This window comes from Onychostoma macrolepis, chromosome 19, assembly GCF_012432095.1.
Source record: "Onychostoma macrolepis isolate SWU-2019 chromosome 19, ASM1243209v1, whole genome shotgun sequence".
NCBI classification, from domain to species: Eukaryota; Metazoa; Chordata; class Actinopteri; order Cypriniformes; family Cyprinidae; genus Onychostoma; species Onychostoma macrolepis.
The window spans coordinates 16047358-16067319 of record NC_081173.1 but is presented as its reverse complement, the minus strand read 5'-3'; the positions used below and the strand labels follow the sequence as shown (position 1 = coordinate 16067319).

The following is a 19962-nucleotide window of genomic DNA, read 5'->3' as shown; positions in this document are numbered from 1 at the left end:
CGGCTCTCGAAACTGATTTATCTAGCCTAAAGCTTTGCTTATGAAAGCTTCGAGAACTGTAGCATGAGGGCACAAGCCTATAGAGAGGTCTGCATTGAAATCATTCAACAATTCTAGACATGAACGCAATTTTCTTTATCCAAACTCAAGGGTCAGTGAAGCACATCTATCCATTTGTGTATGCAAGTTACAGTAGAGTTAAATTACTACTACAAACCTGATTTTTAGAAATGGTGCAAATAAGCGACTGAGAATTCATTTAAACATTTTCACCTTTCTTTGATGTTCACAGTCCAGCCTCCTGAGGCAAACTCTACGCCTAAACACTTGCTCACGTGATAATGGAAGTAATTATAGAACAATGCCCATGAGGCTTGCAAACACTAGAAGAAAAAACAACGAGTGTACTGGCAGGCTTTTCTTAATGAACACGCCCATCCAGAGAAAATATATAACAGCACAGCACAGCACAGCAAGGATCCAATTGTATATAATAAATATTGCATAATGTTAAGTATTAACACCGAACATGGAGGAGAACAAAACTGCTTTGAAATGCATACCATGTCATTGCGGCCAAAGAAGGTGTAGACGGCATACAAGTAATAATCAAAGAGCTGAGACACGCAGTGGATGACATCAAAGGCGATGGGCTTCAGAATGTTCATCATCTGCATGTATTTTCCTATAAAAGCAAAATCAATCAGAAAAAAAAAGAAGTGAAATATAGATGAGAGGCAAACAAATATTCAGAATATAAAACCAAAGATTTAGCAAAGGGAAATATGAATGCAAATAATGTAGATATACAGAACCGAAATGCAATACTTTGGCAAATGTCCCATTCAAAGCCCTTGTGCCATATTTCAAATATAATACCTTTTTTACAATATTTTTTATTTATTTATTTTGTGTGTCATTTGATCGACTTGGGGGTGAGTAAATGGCCATTTTCCTTCCTCTTCCCCTAAAATAATTTAAAGGGCTCAATATTTTGAGAAACAAGATTCTTACTAGTCAATCAAAACGGATGTCTTCTAAAACACTGGTGAAGTTACCAAATGGTGTTTAATCCATTTTAACACCTGAATGCAAAAAGTATTCCAGCTGATTTCAGCAAAACATTTTAAACCAAAATTTTACAACATCAGCGCTTTTATCAAAAAAGAAAATTCACACCTGTTCATGACAGCATCTTTTTGCAATTAGATTCTGTTTGCCTAACACCGAACATTTAAAGATGAATGGTGTCACAGCCTTCATCTCATTCAACACGTAAAACATGCGTTCAAATGAACCTGAAGAGATGAGCAGGCACATGCTCGGAATGGAGTTAATGACCGGAAGCTGAAACAGAACACAGCTGACTCTAAGAACGCACCTCTTTCATAGTAATTGAGCTATTAGCCTGTTAATTAGAGGGCAAACTGTGGTCTTCTGCTTAGGGTCAACTTTATCATGCACCATCAGACCTGCATGGGTGTAAGCTCAAAGGTCAATTACTCACCAACCAGACGAATCACGTTGAGGGTGGTGTTGGTAAGGATGGGGGCATTGGCTCGGTTCAGATTGTAGTCGGACCTCTTCCGGCTGCGAAGTGTCTCTCTGGACACGCTAATTAAGGGAGGACAGAGCAGGAACACTGAGATCCAGGAATATTAGGAGCATTAGAGTTCAATGACCTTTAAAACTGAAGAGTCTCATTCACACACTTCCGTCATTAACCTGGGTTCAGATTGAACTGAAGTGAGTGTTCTGGGTTTTGCAGAACAGATGAAGGTATGATATTTATCACAGATCATATGTACAATGTGCGCGTTAACATGACTTTAACGTGAACAAATTTATTCGCCAACCATTTCTGTGTAAAGTTATATCCAAGTTTGTAATTTTGCAGCAATGAAAATGCAAAAAATGCATAAAAAATATGACTGAAACAGGTTTATAGTTCAAATAATAAACACGTTTTAAAAATTCCAAGTGTCTCACTATAACCTCCATTTTTTATTTTTTAAAGAAAATGAGTGGCAATTTGAAATGACTTCTTTGGTGATTATCATTATCAACATAAATTCTGTCAACAGAGATTAAATTGTATTGAACCCAGATGTATTCTAAACAAGCAATCAAGTCAGATTGTGAGCAAGAGTCACCATATTGCGTTTAAGAAAACTTGTCATTTTAAATATGCAAAACGTTAGAGCCCTCAAAATGTGGCAGTCTCTAACAATGAAGTGTCACAACATGGATTGTGCCAGCTGATTTACTGCAGGGAGAACTGTCAGTCATCTTTGTGAGGAACAAACAGGCATTAAATATTCATCAGGGTTCACTGCTTAATCACATTCCTAATCATTTCCTTGATTTATGATATTTCTATCACACTTAGACACGGAGACCAAGCCAAGAGCAATTATGAAATGTAAAAAAAAAAAAGAAAAAAAAAAAGAAAAAAATTACAGTTTGCACACTCATGTAGTTGGCAAAACACAACCACGTGATGTAATTCCAAAAGGAGCCATTTTAACAATCTCCTTGAGACTGTTTTATTTAACTTCAAAGCCCCGAATGGCTCTAAACGGCAGCCTTGTGGACTTAAAAGGCTCATTCTTCATAAAATAATTAAAGCCTTTCTTGCTGATAAGAGGCTAATGATAGCTTGTGTGTTCACTGTACACAGTGTGAATTTAAACTATTTCTGCTGCCTGAGAGGCAACAAGAGTCCATAAATGAGAGGTTTACTGCCTCCTGACCTTGTCTGGGGTTAATGAACCGATTCATGAGCGACCTGGATCTACAGCACACTAATTCATGAAAACGTGCCAACAGGACACCAATCAAACCGTGCATATGTAAACTAACTGTCGACATACCATTTGTTGGGCAATTACTTAGTATACAGAACCTAGAGGTGGTCCTGTGTGACGTGAGCATCTGGATGATGACTCAGAACTGACCTCTTCACTGGAGCGTCTCCTGTCTGTTCATCTACAAAGTCTTGTTTCAGCTCCTCAGGTACATCGCTGTCACTGTCGTAGTCCTGATACACACTCTTCTCCAGCTCATCTGACTCATACTGCAGAGAGAGGAAACCAAAATGAGTCATAAAAGCTGAAAATTGACAAAAAATGAATTCAGCTGATTTTAAAGTGAAGACTTTAATAACATTACAAAATATTTCTATTTAAAATACAGTAAATGCTTTTTCTTTGGAACAACAGACCACCACTTTTCTTCCAACAGACAACCAAAACCATCTTAAAATCAGCTTAGATGGACTGGGAGATGGCTGAGAAGCCATCTAAGACCAGTAAAACCAGCAGAAAGAGATCTGTAAATTATGAAACTATACAAAGCGTATCATAAAAATAGCACAATTATTCAGCCTTAATTCTCCGAGATTCAGAGCTGGCCTTGAAATAAAAGGCCTTTAATGCACCAGCGTCAAAAACATGATGCAGATCCAATATAGATAAATCTAACCTTAAACAAATTTACCTTAAAACTGATGGATGTAGTGACTAACAAAACAGCATGGAATCCTTAAAACGGCAGGCATTACTATGCAAAACACTTTGTTCTCTCTCAGGGTAAAAGCACTTGTACCAAGGGCTCCCACTCTCAGTCATCAACATACAGCGTTTGTTTTCATTACAGGAGCATCATCAGAGACGCCGAGCACATCAGAGCTTTAATAACGATGAGTATTTTCTCCACATAGAACTAATGGCTTCTGTCAACAGTTATATGGACAATGAGCCACTTAACGTTACAAAATATTTACGCATCAAATTTTCACTCATTTATTTTCTCCTTTTCAGCAGTCGGTTTTGCATCTAATAAGAATATAAATGTAACCGTAAACCCTTATAAAATGCTTGTTTGCTCAAGCCTGATGCCAAATGGTAGAGCATAAATATTGTTGACCTGTGTTTAATATTGTAGGAAAATACTGAAATATAGAGGAACCAAGTTTAGATGGCCTAGAAATTACTGGTATTTATCCATATACAAGAGATGCACAGAAATTTTGTTCACACAAAAACTGAATGTACATTAAGAGATTTAAAACAAAATGTCTGTGAAAATAATCATCAGACCCCCCCCCAAACAGCTGGCATTTACTGTAATTTGACTTTTTAAATATTGCTAAAACCTATATGTTGCTCTGAATGACATTTGTGTTTCTTAAATTGCTATATACCCCATTAGAAGCCAGGACATCCTCTGTCTCCTCTTCCTTGTTGTCAATCTGCATTTCAAAAGGATTTCCTCCCTGTAGGTACTGCTCAAATAGAGAAAGCTCCACCAGCTCTGTGAATTCTGGCTGCCTGCTGGGAGATACTGAAGGAGAACGACACTGACCCATGAACTTGAACTCCTGAAAAAGAGGGGAAAACAAAACAAAACAAAGGTATCAGATTTCATATCACACAGATCAAAAGCTAAAAATGTAGGCTAGGTAGAGATTAGGTGGACTGGGTTTAATTTAATTGTTTGTGCTGGTTGAAGGTCCAAAGAGGAGACAAAAAAAAAAAAAAGTATCTCAATATACTTCAGGCGAAACTGAAGAATGAACTAGTGTGACATTAATTTGAACAAAATCTGGCCAAAACATAGTTTGTTACAGTCGATACAGCTTGCCAAAGCAAACTTTCTGGAAAGCAATTTCTATTGGCCCCTGGTGATTGATAGTAGGTAGTGTACTCTGGTTTATTTCTTGTGTTTAGCCAGTCAAGGTTAAATGCGAGTAAAAACATTAGCACTCTGGCAAGCTGCTTTATAGCAGAAATTGACATTGTTTTTACATGTGCTATATAAATAAATGTGATGTGACATGACTTGACTGAAGTGCCGAACTGCAGAGCTGGTGCAAACATAACAACAATAATAATAATAATAATAATAATAATTCCTTACATTTATATAGTGCTTTTCTGGGCACTCAAAACTATTTTTAATGACCACGGAGAGTCAGGACCTCGGTTTAACATCTCATCCGAAAGACTTTAGTGCTTTTTGTCAGTATAGTGTCCCCATCACTATACTGGGGCTATAGGACCCACACAGACCACAGGGTGAGCACCCCCTGCTGGCCTCACTCTTCCAGCAGCAACCTAGTTTTCCCAGGAGGTCTCCCATCCAGGTACTGACCAGGCTCAACCCTGCTTAGCTTCAGTCTTGGGCTGCAGGGTGATATGGCTGCTGGTAACATCCACATCGTTATGATATGATGCTCTCTTACCTGCTATTTTCTCACCACTGTCCATTTTGTTGTATTTTTACTTTATAATTGATAGGGAAGCACACAACACACATTTACATATTCATCAGAGGTATTTCAAACGTCTTTTTACCCCTAAGCAAAAAACACTGCGAGTATTATCAGGGCCTTAAAATCAAGTGTGAAGTTCTACACAGAATGACATTTTATTGCGATATGGTGAGATTGTGGCAAATGCGGCTTTACCAATCTCAACGGCTCTGGCCCAAGCTAATATAACGAAATGCTATTGGCTTTTTAAAAAGGGGGCGGGACTGTTTGACATGTCCCACCCTCTCTTCCTGTTTCAGTTGAAATTACATCAACAGAAAATAACGCAGATTGTTTCAAAGCACTTCAGTAAACTTTCAGTTAATATATATATATATATTTAAATTAAATTTTAAATTAAAAGAGCAAAGGGTGAAAGTGCAAAAGCTTTGAGCGCTAAGTGGCCTAAAGCTTCTCACAGTTAAACCGCTTTGCACATTAAAGCTCCAACAAGAAGTCGTTATGCAAATACAGCTCATTAAAGAGCACCACTGATTATGCCATTCACTGATGTGCTATTCAACACCGCCTTTCTCTACCACACAAAACTAGTGGCACTTCTTTTGAGAAAATACCTGTATATTCTGCACAAAACAGCATAAAAGGTCTATCAGAGAACACTTTATCGAGCCAAAGACCCTGTTTAGCATATAATAATTGAAAGAGATGCATTTCGGTTTACTCGACGGATACTCTCGGGTGAATATACTTGCCTTCTAGGGTGTAATTTGTTTTGAGACGGATGACACCCTGACTAGAAGAGAAAACAGCTTATGTTGGAATACAATCAGTGATGATGCTTACCCTCATTCATCAAGTTGTCAAGCCTTTCCTGAGATTTAAAATGCATATAAAAGCGCTCCATTACGGCAAGACGGGAAAGCCGAAGGAAGATGATCTACAAAAACGCCTTCTGTTTGGTTAGAAAACCACCCACCGTGGACTGATCTCATTTCCTGCACTGCTCACATAAAGAACACTTTTTGACCCACTAATCATGAGAATGTGTCTATGAACAGCACTTGTTATGTAAGAAAGTATGTTCGTGTGCCTTTGGCTTGTAGCCATGTGTTGATTATCATTGCGAAGCACGCACAGAACAAAAACTCTCCGCCTCATCTTCATATGCAAATGTGAAATCCCAAAAGACTGCCAGCGATGCCAGTTGGTCGAGATCAGTCATGAATAAAAGTCACATTGCAGCATTTCAAAGTCTTATCTGTGGCATTAGGACTTACGTGAAGCTGGGCAATACTGAAGTTGGACTTCACAGGGCACAACTCCCATGTTTCATTTTCAAGAAACATTCGCAACTCCTCCAGACGAGTTCTGCAGGGGTACAAGGAGAAATGACAAGAGGTTGGGTTTTGTCAACTGAAGACCCTTTGCCATTCAACTCACTGAAAGAGAAATGGTGTGGCAAAAACAGTCGATCAGTGAAGAAGGTTAGAGCAAGTCATGCTATGATGAGTGTCAAAGTGGCCCGCTGCCAGACAAGGTTAATGCCAGCAGCCTTGTACAAAATGTCAACATCAAAAATTATAATTCATGTTGAACGCTGCGTAAGCACAAAGTGGAAGTCCACCACTAATCTCTAAAGAACATACAGGCAGTTCACATGATCATAAAGTGGGATGAGCGCTCTAGATTTTCTCTCAAATGAAGTGTTTGACATTTTAAATACCATCTCTAGTAACGTCTTCAATCCATGATATTTTTAAATGCTTCAAATTTACAGCACTAGAAGGAAAAACTAATCCGTTTTGTCCTCTAAGCCAGAGGACACAATATATATTTTAATGGCACAATGTGTTAATGGCGACGCAGTGACAGCAGAGATCAAGTGTTCAGATGACTGACAGATAATCCTTTTATGGATGCTATCCAACTGCTTGAATATTCATAAATAATGGTAAGATGCTCTCTTACCATACAGTACTTCAACCTCCTCCATCTCATCAAGCAGAAAAGGTCTTTGTAATGCTAACTACAGCAGCAGGGATGGGTATTTCGGTTTTGTTCAGACAGACAGCTACATCTGATTGTTTAGTGTGACTGACTCAAATAACTATAGTCGTTATCTGAATATACTCTGAATATATCCTTTCACTCATTCTTTCCTAGAAACTACACAACGTTCAATGCTTAGTGAGCGAGTCAGCAGTTTTGGACAGTATATGCTTGAATGCACAATAAGATGTTGTGAAAGACATGAGCAAATTGAGGCAAATTTACCAGTTTTCCAACCTTTCACAGCTACTCACAGTTGTTGTCTCTTGGCATTGGTTTGAGATATATCATTACTATAGCAACTGATGCAGATGCATCGGATACAGACCACAAAATCATGTTTCAACACTTGCACAAGGACAATATGGAGAATCAGTCCTGTAGATCAGATTTAAAAATCAAATCCAATTTGCCAGCAGTGTGAACAAAGCTCCAGATGGTTATTCTCTCATCATTTTAGACTATAAATCCGAACACATTTGACAGGTACGTACTTGAAAACATAATCGTTTTTTACAACCTAGCTTTTTTAGATATATTCAAGCACAAAGCTTATATAAAATATTTTCACAAATGTGATTTACATCTATCACAAAGAGGGTTTGATGGAGTTATTATAGATAAATTACATCACTTTTCTTAATTTCTTGCATTTCCTGGGAATTTATCATACTGTATGTGGCCTTGGCGTTGCTAGTGCAATGCTATATTTAGAGCTTCAGGAACACTGTGACATTGAAAACATACAGATTTTTTAAGCATGTTTGCAATGTTAAATCATTTGCATGTTTAATTAGTCAATTCTGCACTAAAACAGCACGAACAAATAAACAACACTATCAGTGGCCACAGTACAGTGGTGTGGGAATAAGTACTTAAACCTGGAAACTCGCATTTTTGGACTTTCACCATGCTGAAGTCAATGGGGTTTTTTTATTTTTATTTTTTTTAAATGTCTCTGGTTAACACAAGCTCAAGATATTTTCACATTTTGTTCTACAACATAAAACCACTCATGATTTTTAAACTTTTATGTGGTCTTGACAAAGGCAGTCAATAACAAGGGGCAAAATGGGACTACTGAACTTGTCTGGGACAGGGACATTAAGCGCCAACATGCCGAACAGGTAAACTCATCAAATCCATTTTTACAGCCTCATGGTGTTTTTACTCAGACTCTTGCAAACTCAAAGTTTCCAAATTGTAGATTTTAAATAAAGATTAAGAGAGTTATTGGAAGCTTGATAGTGGTGACATTTAAGTCATGTGATTGTGACATCTGGCAATTGTATTTAAGCTCCAAAATTAATTTAAAATGTTGTGTTCATTTCATGAATATTATGTTGATGAACATATTGTGCAAAATGCTGGTCACAGTCTGCAATAACCCTACAAAGCTACATAATCGCTACAGCACTCTATTCATTTTTAGTGAATCCCTTTTGCAACTGAGGTCAGTTTGGCAATGGGCTTTTTATCTTACCTGTGATAGTTCTTAAAGTAGTTTACACTCTGTCTCTTAATGGACTCTTGCAACACCTCAGACTTGCTGCCGCAGAATTCCTCTCCCACCTGCATCAGCCTATCAGTCGGCAAAGAAAAACAAACAAGAAAAAAATAAAGTAGAAAGCAGTTCACGCTTCTAATTAACCCCAAAGAGTTACTTCACCATGTCCCAGCGAGGGCAGAAAATGGCGCTTCTATTCACACAAGTCAGTGACCCCAAGGCAGGATCAATACAGAGGGCTGTGGTTTCACACACAAAATGGCCTTTTAATTGAGCCCTGTTAATGGGGATGACTGTTTTGTTGAGGAACAAGCGGTTTCATTGATGCCCCCTGGCCCCGTTTTCTCTTTAGGGGAGTTTCTCATGAGGCAGAAGGGATGGTGGGGGAAATGGTGAAGTTGGTCCCCACAGGCCAATCCAATTAGCACTAATGAGGAAGTTGGTCCCTACCTGCTGATAACATCCAGAACCACAATGAAGTCGTCGTACTTGAAGTTGGACACGTCTGTTCCCAGCAAATAGGCTTTCACTTTCAATTGGACGTCCTGGGGGCAGAGAGTGGAGGGTGAGAGGTGGGAGGGCAAGTCATGAAGCTAATGGAGGAACGGAGAACAAACAGAGAAAGAAACAAGTAAATGAGCACACTCCCTACCTGCCAGATCCGCGTTAAGCCATGTTCAAGCTTCTTTTTCACATAGCTGCGGCCCACGGTGGATTCGTCTGAGCCCTCTGCGCTGGAATCATCTACAAACACAGGATTCACAGCACAGTTATTTTTAAAAGTAGCTAATACTCCGGTATACTCATTATACACCATTATGACAGGAGCTCAGGTTAGTCTGATACAGTTTGGCACAGGATTTCATCATGTTGCACAGCATCTTCAACCAGGATCTTGTTTTCTTATAAAAACTGACTCCAAAAAATGTATTAAAATGATGAAATACTGACTAAATGTAAAGGACATTTTCATCAAAAGACTTATACAGAACATCTCAACATTCACATGTGAGAGATCTGGTGGCCAAAACCAGTGGAAGCAACAACCATCACAAATTGCTTCATTGTGTCATCAGCTAAAGATGTTTGAAATCGCATTCAAAACATGAGAAAGTGGATCAGAACAGACTGTGCTTGCAAAACTGCAAAAAATTTTGGTTTTCAAACAAATTATATATTGAAAATTATTTAATAAAATTTTAATAAATAAAATTAATTAAGTTAATTGCATACTTTTATTCTCTGAATGTACCCAATACGGTTAAACCCAATATACATTCCAAAGTTTATAACCTCATTAAATTACATCAACATTAAATTGGGCCGCATAAGGTGTCTTGATCCTCAAACTATAATGCGTTTGACACTCCTGTCTTACAATGATCAGACTGATAACAAGCTCTTCCTGCAACAAAGCAGCTGTCGCTCCTCATCAGGGGAAGTGTTCATCCTGACATACCAAAGTGAGTTTAATCAAAGAGGACACCTATCAGAGTCATCAAAATTTACCACCTAGATGTGCATCATCTATTCTGACAGAAGCTGTGCCCGTTATGTAACATACACCAAACTAAATTGAAACAGGAAGCTCAAAAAACTTCTGCGTCAGTTCATTGTGAATTCATAGTGCTGCTTTTCATTGCTTTGGTCATTATGCATCCGCTCTAATGTAAATAGAAGGATACTTACGATGAGAATGATGATACGACCTGCGGAGATGAGTGCAGCAAGAGATGAGTGTATTAGGAGCGTGAATGTGGGCGACTGATCTTAATGTCTATATACGCACAGCGTGACTGAGAGCGACTAAATACAAAAGCCCTTCAGGTGGGATTTATTCTGGACTGATACTCCAGCAGGCTCTTAGTGATACAACATAATTATCGTGTCATTGATGAGCAGCACAAACAGTTCCACCTCAGCACTCGCTGTAAGTCATCTCTAGAGAAAACAAACAAGCATTTACACATGAACCTCTCGTGCAAAAAGCCAAATGCTCTAAAGAAACACTCTACCTGTCTGCCTTTTCTTGCCAAAGACCACTAAACCCTTCATACCAAAAATGTTGCAGGCTTGCCAAAAACAAAACATAAACAACAAAATGTACAACACAAAACAAAACCAAACAAAACAACAAACAACAAACATGAAACAAAACAATACAAAAACAAACTAACAAAAAACAAACAACACATTACAAAGCAAACAAAGCTAGACTAAACAAAAAACAAAACAAAAAACATCAAAAAATAAATAAAACAAAAGAAAAAGGCACAGGGTGACTGAGAACCTTAGCATATTCACATTAAATTTCTAAATAGAGAAAATAGAGTGGCTAAAGTCGATGTGTGTGTGCAGTGAAGGTGTGGGACTTTCATCAACTAAACTGTTTTGCGTCACCCTGTTCTGAAAACTTAATTGCGATCATTTGAATATCACACCCCCTGACAAATGACGTTAACAGTTCTTCTCAGTTGCTTTCAGAGGTTGGCACAATTTTTCACCCAGGAACCACCTTTTCTGTGATGGAAATTTGCAAAGTGGCATTAACCAGAAGCATTGTGAGGTTAAAGGGATATTTCACCCAAAAATGAAAATTTGATGTTTATTTGCTTACCCCCAGGGCATCCAAGACGTAGGTGACTTTGTTTCTTCAGTAGAACACAAACGAAGATTTTTAACTCAAACCGTTGCAGTCTGTTAGTCCTATAATGCAAGTCAATGGGCACACAATCTTTGAGAGAAAAAAAAACATGCACACACAAATCCAAATTAAACCTTGCAGCTCGTGACGATACATTGATGTCCTAAGACACGAAACGATCGGTTTGTGCGAGAAACTGAACAGTATTTATATCATTTTTTAACTCTGATACACCGCAATGTCCAACCATCCTGAGCTCATCCACAACATCCAGCGTGTGACGCATCAACAGCTCTGGAACATAGATGTATATATACATATATATATATACGTAGATCCTTACGTATCGCGGCCCATAGAAACCATCGCTAATGAGGCATCTATGTATATATATCTATGTGCCAGAGCAGGTTGACGCGTCACGCACCGGATGTTGTGAAAGTCGGACATTGAGGTTTATCAGAGGTAAAAAATTATATAAATACTGTTCAGTTTCTCGCACAAACCGATCATTTCGTGTCTTAGGACATCAATGTATCGTCACGAGCTGCAGGGTTTAATTTGAATTTGTCTGTGCATGTTTTTTTTTTCTCCCAAAGATTGTATGCCCATTGATGGGCATTATATGACTGACAGACTGCAACAGTTTGAGTTAAAAACCTTCGTTTGTGTTCTACTGAAGAAACAAAGTCACCTACATCTTGGATGCCCTGGGGATAAGCAGATAAACATCAAATTTTCATTTTTGGGTGAACTATCCCTTTAAGCTGAGAGAAACCATTGGTTCCAACATTTTTAGGAAACCATCCAGAACGGTTCCTGATTGGGCACCAGCTTTGGCACCCTATTGGTGGAAAACTGGTAAATGAAACAAGACAAAAGTATTGGGACTGTTAAAGAAAGCTTCAAAGAAGAGCTCAGTGCCACTGATTGATGGGATTTTCAGCGGATGCTCAGTGCGGGCAGCAGACGAATGTTTGGCGCTCAGAAAAGAGAGCTTTTATATAGGGGAAGACTGTTTTTATATAACAGCGCTTGGTTAAACCCCAGAGAGACAGAGTCATCACTCAAGAGTTGTATCTGTGCAGGCTTCACGTCATCTTAGTAGCACTGGAGAGAAGAAAATAACTTCCATAGTAAAAACAAACCAGCTTTAGATTTTATAGTAAGCATTTTTCTCTCATGTATACTTTAAAAAACTAGATTTGCATCATGCTTCAGTTCACACGCTCACAAATCCCATCCGGCTTTAGTTGTACAGATCACGACTTCAGCTGCAGAACACGCAAAACATTGATATTTCACAGAGGCTAAATCCACAGAGCTCCAGGCTGCCTTTACCCTTTTCCTCGCTCATTACATGAAAGTCCCTATCGCTGATGGGAACCTTCCTGAACCCCAAGGGGAAAGCACGTTCAAACCACGTATCAGAAGATAAATGAGGTGGAAGAAACGGTCGGTGTGTGAGCAACTACCACCTCAGAAAGTCACATGCCAGCAACCAAACAGTTATTTCTAACCTCCTAAGTTTAATATCTTCACAATGAACAAAGATGGGGGGAAGGGAGAGGAAAGAAGATATTAAACCCGGGTTGAAATGAAAAAAAAAAAAAAACCTTCCTGTGAGACCTGGCACATACAATTATGATATCAGTATCAGCTCAAACGCTTACACTCTGTGTAATACTGAGTGTGCTTAAATGCACAACCTTACATGGATTATGCTTGAAAACCCAAACAATGTGTAAAGTACTTTAAATGCAAATGTTGCATTATTATTGGTCATAGGTCAAAATAGGCATTGAACACATACCTTTGAACATTTCAATGTAAAAAAAAAAAAAAACATGATTCCAATCACGATAAATACAGTTTTGTTTAGCTAATCTGAGATATTACTGTGCATCTAAACAGACTCATTGATAAGATGATAACACCTAATTCCTGGAATAACGGCTGTATGGGATGTTCACTGTCAAGCAAACTTGTGGTGATTTTAATCAAGGATGCTCTTACATATGACCTTGACTTACTACACTGTAAAAAAATAAATAAAAGTTGAGCCAACTTAAAATTAAGGCAACCAGCTTCAGCAGATTTTTGAGTTTGCTCAACTTATTTTTGTGGGAGATTCTCAAATTTGTGTTGTATAAACTTAAAATGACAAGTTGAGAAAACTCAAAAAGCTGGTTGCCTTAAAATTTTAAATTGGCTCAACTTTTTTTTTTTACAATGTAGGGGTGTCCCCGACTAAGGATTTTCATAGTCGAACCGGAATTTTCGAATCATGCCAACAGTCGACTGATAGCCGTATCATATTTGGGGGCGGGGCAAAATACATTACCAAGAGTCAAGTCAGACGTTCGACAGTCATAAATACACAAGGAAAATGTGTAACGGACGCCTCGCAGATACAAACGGGGTAAATAATGTTTCATGTTTTGATTAAAAGATAGTTAACATTAAACGTCAGCAAAACCCTTAAGAATTCACAACATTTTTTTTTTTTACAATAGTGCTCTCATTATAACATTATGTATATGATTGTAGTAATAAAGTTCTGCATTTCTGTTTTGAGCTGCGAGTGCTGAAGATGACCAGTAGAATGAAGCATATGAAACAACTAAACACTAAAAAAAAACAAAAAAAAAAAACAGCGTTTTATTATAACAGTGTTCACATTACATAATGCTATGTATATGACAGTGCCAGTCATAGTTATTAATATTCTGCATTGTTGTTCTGCTCGCACCGTGCGCTGAAGAGATAATCACCGTATAGTACTACAATGAAGCGCTTTACTGTAGCGTAACTCAACCAAATGAATCTTATACGAGATAATATATACACGATATAAATAAACCGACTGAAACGTTTTGAAATCACTTGTTGTACCCTACCTGATCGAAAAAGAAAAAAAATGAAGTCTTCCACTCAATTTGAGTCTTGTTAAAGATTCATGCACGTTAAAATATTTATTTAAAGCTTCTTTCTTTTAAGATTCTTATTTACAGCATTATCATAATAGCCTGTATATTAACTTACTGGGAGAAAACCGGTAGTTCGATGTGAAATCAGACACTGAGCACCCCCATATAGCCAAAATGGCATGATCATAACACCCTGCGGATATTTGACTGTGAGATTGGGAGTCGAATCAGGCTCCTCGAATCAAAGCATCGAATCGTCGACTATTCGGGGACACCCCTATGACTTGCATTGACTTTGTGAGCAGTAGAAGCTGCATTAATAGTTCAAAAGAAATTGTGACCTTGGAGCAATGAAGAGAACAGACAGTTTATTTCTGCTCATGATTATGTATTTTTGTCCAGAAAATGTAGCAGCAGAATCAATAACATGCAATTTAACGAGTGACAGTCCCATGACAGAAAAATCGTTTTTGCACCCAGACCTTGACCTACAAGTGGAGTCTAAGTTGCATTATTACTAATACAGTGCCCTCCACTAATATTGGCACCCTTGGTAAATATGAGCAAAGGCGGCTGTGAAAATAAATCTGCATTGATTATCCTTTTTATATTTCATTCAAAAAATTCACAAAATTCCAACCTATAATTGAAGTAAAACAATTGAAAGTGGGGAGAAAATCTCATTGTGAAATAAATGCTTTCTCTAGTTTGTGTTGGCCACAATTATTGGCACCCAATTATTGCAACGTCCTTTTCCCAGGGTAACTGAGTTTTCTCCTATAATGCCTGAAGAGTTTGGAGAACACCTGATAAGAGATCAGAGACCATTTTCTTCACACAGTTCCTTCAGATTCACAGCTCCATAGCTCCATGTTAGTACTTCTTCTCTTCAGTTCACCCCACTCATTTTCTGTAGGGTTCAGGTCAGAGGACAGGGACAACCAAGGTAAAAGATTCATTTTGTGCTCAGTGACCCATTTTTGTGTTTATTTTGATTTTTGTTTTGGATTAAAGTCCTGGTGGAAGATCCAAACACGGCCCATTATAAGATTTCTAACAGAGACAGTCAGGTTTTGATTTTTTATCTGTTGGTATTTGATAGAATCCATGATTCCATGCATCTGAACAAGATGTTCAGGACCTCTGGCAGAAAAACAGGCCAACAACATTAAAGATCCAGCAGTATATTTAACAGTGGACATGGGGTTCTTTTTTATCCCTGTTTGTACTAAATTCATCTGGTGGGTTTGCTGCCAAAAATCTCTTTTTTTAGTTTCATCTGACCATAGAAGCCAGTGCCATTTGAAGTTTCAGTCGTGTCTGATAACTGAATATGCTGGAGTTTGTTTTTGGATGAGTGAGGAGAATTTTCCTTGAAACCTTCCCGAACAACATGTGGTGATGTAGGGGATGTTTGATTTTTTTTTTTTTTTTTTTAAGGTTTCTGACCCCAAGATTCAACTAATCTCTACAATTCTCCAGCTGTGGTCCTTGGAGAGTCTTTGGCCACTCAAACTCTCCTCCTCAGAGTGCATTAGGACGATATAGACACACGTCTTCTTCCAGGCAGATTTGTAATATCTTTAGTTGATTGTAGACTCTTAATTATTACCCAGATGGTGGAAATGGGGATTTTCAATGCTTTAACTCTTTTCTTACAGCCACTTTCTATTTTGTGATGCTCAACAATTTTGTTCTGCACATCAGAACTATATTCTTAGGTTTTACTCCTTGTGATGGATGATTAAGGGATTTTGGCCTGTGTGTTCCTCATATTTATAATCCTGTGGAACAGGAAGTCATGGCTGGACAATTTCATGCTCCTAGTCACCCTGGTGTGCTAAAAAAAAAGTTAATATGAATGGGAATATACTTCAGAGAAATTTTACTCATAAGAATTTCTAGGGGTGCCAATAATTGTGGCCAACATTTATTGGAGAAAAACATTTATTTCATCATGAGATTTTCTCACCACTTTCAATTGTTTTACTTCAATGATAGGTTCGAATTTTGTGAATTTTTTTGAGTGAAAGATCAAAAGGATAAACAATGCAGATTTATTTTCACAGCCGCATTTGCTCATATTTATCAAGGGTGCCAATATTAGTGGAGGGCACTGTACTAAGATAAAATAGTTAATTAAAATCCATAACCAAGTCAAGTAAAAAGCTGGACCGAATAATACTCCTGAATTTCAGAAAAATTAAGAAAAACTGTAATGTAAAAAATGCAGTTAAAATATAATAGGGGATGGTCAAAAATATTTGTAATAAAAAAATTCTGTAAATAATTATGCATTATTATGCAAGAAATATTATTATGTACAAACGTAAACATTTAAATGATTTAATAATGTAACAAAAAAAGGGAATAATACATATTTTTATATTCATATGTGGTCTCCAACATTTGGATCCTGCTGTCTGAAATCTAAAACACCCCATTTGAACCTCTCCATTTAAATGTAATGAAAGATCCTCTAAAGGTGTTTTTTATATGTCCAACAATGTTCAGTGGCTGAAAAATGAAGTTCTTTTCTAAGCTTCTTTCATTAAACCTACAGGATCTGAGCTTCTGGAGCCGAATCAAAGAGCTCCTTGGCTCCTGACCATAGAGTTGGACTTTTCCCCAATCATTTCAGTCCATGAGGAGTGCAGCTATGCAGAGCCACAGAGTAAATCACTGCAAGCCAACTGCTGGAGAGGACAAGAAAAATATCATCTCCCTGGCAGCGGCTCCTCACACATACACACAAACCGAAGCGGAATGAGCACACATTCGCTCCTACACAGCCGCACACAAGCAGTCAACAGCACATTGTAGAGATTTCAGCATCCCAGGGAATTCTTGGGAAAGGAGAGGGGCAGACTAACCGGACAGGCCGTTCGAGGAAAAATCAATGAGGTGAGGAAAATACAGAACATGAACCGAGCAGCACAAGAAGCCAGAGTCCTCTCACTAATGATCACTAACATGCAGGAGTTCTTTAGAGCACAAGTAATGAATTTACACTGGAAGCCGACTGCGTCTAAATGTGTCTTTGGTTTGACACACTGCCATCCGCACACACTCCCTTACATCTAACTGAACTAGGACCGTGGAAGAGGAACATGTTTGTTTTACTTAGCTTATCTGAATTGTTGGCATCATTGTTGGAAATAAATGGTTTCTATTTGATTATATACACACTACAAAAATGCTGAAACTAAAATAGTAAGCAACCTAAGAAGAAAAAGAAATAAAAAGAATATTAAAAATCACAAATGCTTTTGAAAATTAAATAAAATAAATTCTACATTTAAATTAAGGTTTTAAATATCATTGCAAAGCAACTTATAATTAAAAAAATACAAGTCTCTTATGCTCACCACGGCTGCATTTATTGAATTAAAAACACAATAAAAGAATAGAAATAATATTGTGAAATATTATTGCAATTTAAAACAACTTTTTCTATATCTATTCATTTATTCCTGTGGTGGCAAATTTGAAATTTTAGATTATTAAACATGTACTGTTAATAACAATATTATCAGTCAAAACAATGGTGGAAATTGTGACTAATGACGGCATCAGTTTTGATCAATTTATTGCATTCCTGCTTAACAAAAATATAATATATGTATATATATATAAATCTGACTCAATCCATTTTTTTTTTTTAAATGGTAGTGTATGTTAATATACAGGGGTGCACATAAGTTTTTCAGCCTGGTTCTCATTTGAGAACCTGGAGATTTGGTTTGGTCCTCACACGGGCCATGGCATGTAGTGTGACCCATAAACTATAACTATACATTTTTTTTATTAATAATAGTGATAATAATATTATTGCACTTCATTTAGTTTTTTTTATTTATTTCGTTTTTTTTTAAAAGTAAAATAACTAACTAAAAATAATAAACTAAATAATCAAGTGTGATAATACTATTTATTTATTTTTTAAAAAGGGAGTATTACATACAAATGCAATTATCTTATAGTAAACTTAAAAATAAAATGATAATATTTTTATTATTATCATTATTTTAATTTTGCGAGCTTTTATTTTGGCGGGTTGCCGGTAAGTAAGTATTATGCGCTTCCGGGTTAAGCGCTGCTGATCCGTGTTGCCAATTTGGGGATTTTGTCACCAAATTTAGCTACTTTCTCATTTTTGCTGCGACTTTTATTGATTTTTTGCGACAAGGAGCTATTTTAGCTATATTTAAATACAAATAGCGATTTTTGGAGATTTTTTTTTACTTGGCCACACCTTGCCGTGAGGCCCGTGACCTCCCACATTTACTCTCAATCATGCCAATGAGTCTGTGCACAGTGTGCAGTGAACACGCATCAGTACACCTGCCATTCAGATATGATGACACGCACCACCATTTCATTATAAGCTTCAAGATGGCGGAGAACAAATATGAAAAATTATGATTACATCGGGGCACCAACTACTCAGTGCATGAACATCTTGTTTTAACCACAGACACAAATGTTATACTACAATTCATGCACAATCATGTCAACCAGATACTGAGAGACAGTGCATCATCGTGTCATGTGTGCTGGGATGCAGTATTTTGCACTTTGCAGTATAAAACACATGCAAATAGAAAAAGCACCAGCAAATCAAGAACATATCTTCATCAGTTTGACAGCAGGTGCTGCAAATGCTCACAACACAAACAAATAAAGAAACGCACTGCAAATGCTCACAACATAACCAAATAAAGAATTGTATTTGCGTTTCTTGTGTTGTGAGCATTTGCAGCGCATGTGTTGTCAAATTGATGAAGTTGTTTTCTTAATATGCAGGTGTTTTTTTTCCTATTTGCAGCACGTTGAGATCTCTCGGCCACCGTATAATAGAGTGTGTTGACTGAAATAAATTTGTATGAATAAAGGTTTTGTTTTTGGAGAATCATAATATCTCTTATCTGTTGTATTTGAGCAGGACAGGGATGAACTTTGGTGACACATGAAACAAATGCCCAACATTGTGTGTCTTTACATCATTTCCATCATGTGCTTGCAGATCACAGGAAGAATTTACTGATTCAAATGTGTCGTGCAGAGTTACAAGAAAGCATTTCCTAAATTTCACTTCAGAATTTTTTATACTTTTGTTATATTTTTTATACTGTCATAAAATTGTACTGTCATTGTAAAGTATATATTTACTTTCCTTTACCAATTTTACCTGTATTTACTTTCTTTTCATATTTGACGACTTTTTGTGAAAAATGGAGACTTTTGTGGGTGGTTCTAGAGATTTTCTGAGGGAGGGTTTGGCAACACTGCTGCTGATGGAAGAAAGAGCATCAGTGAATGAAATGCTTGGAAAACGGCAGCGGCTAGCCTAGATTATGCGTTCAGTTTGGATAGAAATCTTATACAGTACAGTTTGTCGATCTAAATGGTAATTGTGCATTAACAGCTGTCAACCATGTCGGTACGCAAATGTGCTGTCAAAACTTATTTACACAGCGCATTTTTAATTTTGGTCGCGCATGCGGACCACTTATGTGCACCCCTGTTAATATGCACATTATACTACCAGATAATG

General features: G+C 37.4%; 1 protein-coding gene across 2 annotated transcripts in view; it reads right to left on the bottom strand.

The window, feature by feature from the left end:
* The window catches only part of vps50 (VPS50 EARP/GARPII complex subunit), a 131806-nt gene that overhangs the window by 42296 nt on the left and 69548 nt on the right, over positions 1-19962 (bottom strand). For both annotated transcript variants that reach the window (XM_058753356.1, XM_058753357.1), the window contains exons 14-21: positions 9484-9575; positions 9282-9376; positions 8808-8906; positions 6553-6643; positions 4205-4381; positions 2958-3076; positions 1508-1614; positions 564-685 (exon numbers count right to left, since the gene is read on the bottom strand). In XM_058753356.1, the coding sequence (XP_058609339.1) occupies positions 564-685; positions 1508-1614; positions 2958-3076; positions 4205-4381; positions 6553-6643; positions 8808-8906; positions 9282-9376; positions 9484-9575 (902 nt within the window). The remainder of the gene's footprint in view (positions 1-563; positions 686-1507; positions 1615-2957; positions 3077-4204; positions 4382-6552; positions 6644-8807; positions 8907-9281; positions 9377-9483; positions 9576-19962) is intronic.